At 37.3% G+C, this 7,300-nt stretch overlaps 1 protein-coding gene across 3 annotated transcripts in view; it reads right to left on the reverse strand.

Annotated features, from left to right (window-relative positions):
- The window catches only part of LOC136855697 (caspase Dronc-like), a 429,110-nt gene that overhangs the window by 1,075 nt on the left and 420,735 nt on the right, over positions 1–7,300 (reverse strand). For 2 of the 3 annotated variants that reach the window (XM_067133013.1, XM_067133011.1), the window contains exons 5-9: positions 2,211–2,257; positions 1,916–2,047; positions 955–1,266; positions 538–723; positions 154–243 (exon numbers count right to left, since the gene is read on the reverse strand). In XM_067133013.1, coding sequence (XP_066989114.1) covers positions 154–243; positions 538–723; positions 955–1,266; positions 1,916–2,047; positions 2,211–2,257 — 767 coding nt within the window. Of the gene's footprint in view, positions 1–153; positions 244–537; positions 724–954; positions 1,267–1,915; positions 2,048–2,210; positions 2,258–2,389; positions 2,605–7,300 lie in introns of those variants that run through there. The other variant, XM_067133014.1, reaches the window with a different exon arrangement.

The raw sequence follows: 7,300 nt of genomic DNA on the forward strand, positions 1-7,300 counted from the left end.
GTAAAATTCATTATTCTTGAGATATCCAACAGATCCAAATAACAGTATTTTATGTACATAGCCTGAAGGGGAAAAAGTGTTATTGAACATACAGAAAGAAAATGTGATTAACTGCATGCTGAACATAAACGTCTAAATTGGTAGCTGACTTACAGTTTGGTCCTCTCCAATTTTGTATCCTTTTACGTGCGTTGGTGGATTCTTCTGTCGACTCTGAATTGGATTCAAGTGACTTTTCTGGCTCTGAAAAATAACGAAACTGGTTAGACCACTTTTGAACAAAACTTGGTGAATAACGTATGATATTATTTTCCACCTTTCGCCAGTTCAGCAGTCTTAATATGGTTAAAATTTAAGGGAGGGGGGGGGGTTGTCAGTAAAATGACGCAATTTACTTAAAATGGTAATACTAACGAAAATATTTAGATTATTTTCATTGCAACATTAACTGGCCTGCTGAATGGGACAGTCAACCATAACTACTTATTGTATGTATATCTATAACATTAAAGAGTAATGAGAAAGAAGGTTATTAACCTTGGGAAACAGCCTCAATATTGACTCGTGATTTAGCGACACAGCTAGCTGGCGTGGTGTTGTAATGTCCAGTTCTCTGCTAACGACGCCGTCCACCTGGCAATCTGGGTTAGCGCCCAAGGCAAGGAGCTCACTCGTTCGCTTTGTATTACCGGACAAAATTGCCCTGAGGAGTGAGTCTTCAAGCTGCAAAACCATAATTTTCAGTAAGAGCCATAGTCTAAAATTTCTTAGCAAAAACCTTTAGTTGGGAAAAGAATATTTGCATACTTCAAAGACTGAAAAGAAAGAGAACTTCGTGAAAGCTATCTGTAGAAATCTTTCAGATGAATATCGATTTCGTAGAAAACGAACACTTTAAGTCAACCGCAAGCTTTTTTATACCATGACAGGCTAGCTGCTGGCTGAAAAGCTCACCATATCTCTGCATGTTAGGGACTGGGCATCCTTTATAGTAGGATTCGCTTCTCTGTCAGCCAACAGGATCTTCAGAACGTCTAAATGGCCTTCCTGTGCAGCCAGATGAGCAGGAGTTTGGTTTTGCGTGCTGACCACATTAGGACTAATGAGTTCAAGCAGAAATTCTGCGATGTCTTTCTGGTTTCTTAAAGCTGCTGAATGTAGCAGTGTAAAACCGGTGTCAGGGTTCCTCACTGACGGTCCGACGTGCTGTATAAGATCTTTGACCTTCTGTATGTCACCTTGGTCCACAGCTTCAAACAGTTCACACTGAAAAGAGAAGCATTTGTCAATTTCGACAGAGAGAAAAAAAAGTAATTGCAATATCGTGTTAACTTAAAACAGAGCATTTTTAATTCCTCTAGAAACAGTACATTTTCAAAGCAGAAAATGACCTATGAAACCTATTTTGTAAGGAGTAGTTCAGCTGGAGAACATGAGGATTATATTATATATATATATATATATATATATATTATATATATATATATATATATATATATATATATATATATATAATTAAATATATTAAAAAGCTTTAAAAAAGATATGCCAGCCTAACCTTAATAAAAGAAATAGTACCTGCAATATAATTATAAAAAAAGAATACACTCGCGACTATAATTTTTCCACAGTTCAGTTATAGGCACTTCAACCTGAACAATTTCCAAATGTAGCGTCAACTGGCACAACAGAAAAAGATTCTGGAGCGAACATTTTTAAATACGTAAAAATAGACCATACTATTATGTATTACTTTCTTTCAGTTGAGGTTCAAATAACCTGATAAGCAGGCGAATTGCTAGGAATATTATCTTTGCTTTGCAATTTTCCTTAATCTTCATTCTTAATTGCTCAGAAGACAGGGAATAAAAACTGGTAAAATAACTTCTCTACACAATGCCCTCGAATTACTTACCACTTTCTTTGACGACGTGCTAAGCGTAGGTACTGAGAACAGCTCTCTTCTACAGGAACATATTCTGGGTCGACTCCCAGGGCTGAGTCGTTTTCCTGATGCCCGTGGCGTCACCTTGCCAGATTTCCTTTTCTGAAAAATTCAGGAGAGTCGTTGTAAATTATCACCTGTTTCAAAACAATTTCACGTTTATGGCTCTGTTACTAACGATGATAAGACAACCATTCTATAAAACTTTTTTCTCAAGTAGCCTATTCACTTCATGTTAAAGTTACTAAACAGATGACACTCTCACCTGACTTGAGTCCATGATGCGAGGAGACATCCTTTCCTTGAAGATATCTGTGAAAGGAAGGGAAAAATGACTTTTAGATTTTTTGCCATAATATATAAAGGGTAGTTCACATACTCACAGATACATAAACGCTGTTTAAAGATTCCACTGCACTTATATGGTCCAGAAAGTGAGCTTACATAGCACGTATATAGAAGCTTGCACAGACGTTGGCGGCCCACAGGTAGCTCTCCGCGTTATGACAGTAGGGAGTATACTGGAATCCTTTAGGCAAGCAACTGCTGGTTTGCTGGGAGCTGAGTGGTGTACTGGTGGCAGTCAGCCGCTGTGCCAGGTTTATATGAGCGCGAGGAGAGGCGCCTGCCACCGCGCCGGCTGCAACATGTTCGCGTTTGCTCGAAGCCGATTCGTGACGCACCACAAACAGCTGATAGGTGTCGTGTATTCTCTAGACTTTGTGATCGCCTATCAGCGTTTAAGGACAGCCAGGAAGCCTACTTTCATGATTTTTTTTTTTCTGTTCCCCCCCCCTTTCCTTCATTTTCTTTTTGTGAGTAGGGTTTGAGTTACTTTATCATTTCTCTCTCTCTCTCTCTCTCTCTCTCGCCTGGTAAACTAGCCATCACAGTTACATTCCCCCTTCCTGTCAGTGCTGATATTGTACATTCCGCCATTAAATTTCAGATTCACTCTCACTTTCTTCTGTCCAGTGACAATACTTTATCGTTGCCAGATAAAATTTTAATTTGTTTGTGTTTTGTGATGTACATTTATCAGTCGAAATAAAGGTGAAAACGAATAAAGAATGGTGGATTTTGCTATTAATGCATTTCGTCACCTTGAAATGAAGTAATGGCAGAGATAATATAGTAAAGAAAGGATAACTTTGACATTCATTACTCTTTCTTCCATCCTACTTTCCACTCTTTTCTGTTTCAGCGCTGAATGACCACATAGGTTCCAGCGGTTGGCCTTTGGCCTAAAATCTATATTTTACCTATCAAACTCAGTACAGGTGACAAAGTTCGTTGTTATGGAGCAAGTCTGACAAATATCAGGGGAAATTAAGAAGTCAGAAAACTGCTACACTGAATAAGGGAAACTTGAACAGCAATGGCAGGAAAATCGAATATGATAAAAATGTGGAATTCGATTCAAGATAAGATAAGGAACTATCTGACGTATTATAAACATAAGTAAGTTAAGAGGGTAACGATAAAAGCTATGAAGATAAAAAGGAGTTTGAAAGAAAGAAAAACAAGGCTACACTGACGACTCAAAGAGAGAGAGAGAGAGAGAGAGAGAGAGAGAGAGAGAGAGAGAGAGAGAGAGAGAGAGAGAGAGAGAGAGAGACTACAATAAAATTGAAAAAGGAGAGACAGAGAGAGAGAGAGAGAGAGAGAGAGAGAGAGAGAGAGAGAGAGAGAGAGAGAGAGAGAGTTAAGGCTTAGTAAAAGGTTCACAATAAAATTGAACATATGTTTTATGCAACACAGCGTGATAAAGTGTTGTGGTATTATTGTGACAATATGATATATGCTAATGAACTCATCCAGGTTTGCATAACGTACCTGGATGAAGAGAGTAGTGGCACCTTTCCTGAAAAGAGTGGTGAAATGCAGGTATTATAATTACAGTAATATTATGGCAGTGTTATGGAAATGTGGTGTGTTATAGTGTCGAATATGCAATGATAATTTTCGTTCACTCTGTTCAGTATTAAAAACGGTTATCATTCAAAAAGACGACAGAACCATTGTTCCTAATAGTTTTGAAAGAAAAATTATATATATAATTTTTTTATTTTATTCACTGATGTTACGAAGCCAGACGAGGAGGAACTCTTTTATCAGCTATTACTAGAATTAACAAGTAACAAATGCGCCGAAGTTTCCTCGGCGCAATCAAGTTTTCTGTACAGCGTATAATGCCATATGAAACTCTCAGCCACGGCCCATGAAACTCTCAGCAGGCCGTGGTGGCATGTGTTGTTCAGTTGCCAGACGCACGATCATGGCTATGCTTAACCTAAAATAATATAAAAACTACTGAGGCTAGAGGGCTGCAATTTGGCATGTCTGATGACTGGAGGGTGGATGATCAACGTACCAATTTGCAGCCCTCTAGCCTCGGTAGTTTTTAAGATCTGAGGGCGGACAGAAAAAGCCGGCACAATAGTTTTCTTTTACAGAAAATTAAAAAGTCCCTGCATTGAAATGTTGCACTGCACGTAGGCTACATCCTTTGAAAACGCCGAACTTGAATGTCCAGAGATTGCGTAATTATGGAGTGAACGATAAAATTTGGATAAATTTGAAGTAAAGTGACACGGAGTAGTATATACATGAGACTACGTGTGCAGGGTGTGGAGTAAGAGTTATTGGACATTCCAAATGTTATTTGTTTTATAGTCATTATCGATTTAGCTAACTGTGAATAGATTTATAGCGAGAGTAAGGAATTCGTAAGCCCAGTGAAAATCTAATAGAAGTTTTAGTGACCGTAAAAGCTTCCTTTTCAATTCCATTTTTGAAAATGTGTTTTAGTAACTATAATAGCTTTTAGTTGTCTGTAAAAGAAAACTATTGTGCCGGCTTTGTCTATCCGTCCGCACTTTCTCTGTCCGCCCTCAGATCTTAAAAACTACTGAGGCTAGAAGGCTGCAAATTAGTATGCTGATCATTCACCTTCCAATCATCAAACATACCAAATTGCAGCCCTCTAGCCTTGGCAGTTTTTATTTTATTTAAGGTTAAAGTTAGGCATGATCGTTCGTCTGGCAACGCTATAGGTCAGGCCACCACCTGGCCGTGGCTGAAAGTTTCATGGACCGCGGCTCATACAGCATTATGTCGAAGATAGATGTATTTTCGGTGGCCTTGATTATAGCTGTACAGAAAACTCGATTGCGCCGAAGAAACTTCGGGGCAATTTTGATTTGTTCATTTTATAATCAAATTCTGAAAATGTTGGAAAGTGAAATTTTACTCTGACGATTCCACCACTTTACCTCCCAACAGCTCTGCAGCGTGAGATTCTATTTTTTTTATTATTACTTATAGATTAACCTGATATGGTACAGATTACTAAAAAAAAAAAAGGCGTTAAGCACTCAATATCACGGGCTTATATATACCACAAGGACTTGGTTTGGTACAGCGTTTGATGTGCAATATTTATATATATATATATATATATATATATATATATATATATATATATATATATATATATATATGCTTTTTATATATATATATAATATTTACAATATTTACAGTGATAACCGTTAATTCCATTTCTCTAATTTAATAATTTTTTCTTTACAATATCTGATTAAGTAAGTTGGTGTTGAGGTATAAAAAAAAGAACAAAATCTCGTAATGCCTATGACCCCCTAATTTCTCCAAATAGCTCATCTGCTTTCATTCACAATAATGTTCGCTCTGATGCTCTCAAAATGCAATTTTACCCTTTCAAGCTTCCAAATTAATACTATGGCAACTTATATCGTCTTAAACTATCACCTATAATTGGTATTGCTATTGCATCACTTGAACCAGGCGCTTTCATTCTTGTTGGTGCTTGCACTATCTGCATGTCAACACAGCAATTTTTCCATTTTCTTTGACGGAATAAGTTGGAAAAATACTTTATTTTAATAATTATCCATTTCTTATTTTCGGTAAGAGGTGGAATATAGTCATTACTCATAAGCATTAGCATTATAATTAAAGAAATTTAAATTTCTGCGAGGAAATAGCAATGCGTAATACGTTTGATTCAGCTTACGAAAGAATATCGCTGAGGAGCATTGAAGAAAATGGAATTCAAGCATTACCAAAGTCTAGGGTAACTACTGTAAAAGGAGACGGAACACTGTAAACACGTTGACGACACTATTACAATGAGTTAATTTTCAGGTCAAGGCTAGCGAGTATAGAGCTCTCCTTGACGTTATGCACTCATATTGCTATGTTTATAGTCTTTCTTTTTTACAGCTTATCTGAGCTTATTCTAAGTCTCCGTGTGGTAGTTTTCAGTTGAGTTTGTCCGAGTTTTCATCGTTGAATTCTGGTTTGAGCAACAACGCCTTTCTAATGTAGATATCTTCACGGCCTTGGTTGGAGGCAAAGATGATAACGATAATAGATATAAATTTTTATAAAAGAAATGTTATCTCCCAACTTTGGTATCCACTGTACTGTTTACTAGCCAGGATCAAATCAAGGTCTTCAAAGAAATGTTGAAAGGTGGAAAGTAGAAAGAAGTAAAGTTTAGGAACTTATTTACAACTAGGTTCCTCTATCAAAGGTAAATTCATGACGAAACTGCTTTTAGTAGGTAAAATCATCAGCTAAGTTGCTGGTATTAAAGCTGGTCTGCATGTTTTTTTTTTTTTTTTATGGTTCCTGGTTCTTAAGCGCTCACTCCACAAAGACAGTTGCGGGCATACAATACTATTTGCATGGTGTACAGAGTTTTATTCCCTTTTTTTTTCTTTTTTTACAATTTTAAACGTCTTAAAGCTTTACTTTATTTTGTAGTACTTCAAAATGTTTATTTCAATTCTTGTCCATCACCCTTTTCTGCAACAATAACCCCCCAAAATTAGAGACGTTTCTAAACTAGATACCACATTGATCGAAGTACTGCTTTCTGTACCTTTATCAGCTGGGGTTCAGATGACCTTCGGTATTATGAAGTATATGACAAAGCACAACAAACCTTATCTCCAGAGATAGGTGGCGTGGCAGTCAGGTATTTGGTTCCTCAGCTTCTCTCTTCATAGGTCTCAGTATCAACATCACGAGCAAAACAGCGAAGAAGAAGGAGTAAGGCGTAAACGAAAACGCTTCATCATTGGTATCTATAGAACTTGTGGCAATCACATTCTAGTCGGGATCTTACAATTTGGATGAAATATGAATAAAATGACTTACGATGAAAAATAACAAAGTTATTAATCACTCCTTTCCTTTAGCCTCTCACGCATCAGCCACTTGAGAGAGAGAGAGAGAGAGAGAGAGAGACTCACATCAAAGCTATCCTTCGGGCCAGCCCTAGGAGAGCTGTTAATCAGCTCAGTGGTC

This window comes from Macrobrachium rosenbergii, chromosome 32 (genome assembly GCF_040412425.1).
Source record: "Macrobrachium rosenbergii isolate ZJJX-2024 chromosome 32, ASM4041242v1, whole genome shotgun sequence".
Taxonomy (NCBI): Eukaryota; Metazoa; Arthropoda; class Malacostraca; order Decapoda; family Palaemonidae; genus Macrobrachium; species Macrobrachium rosenbergii.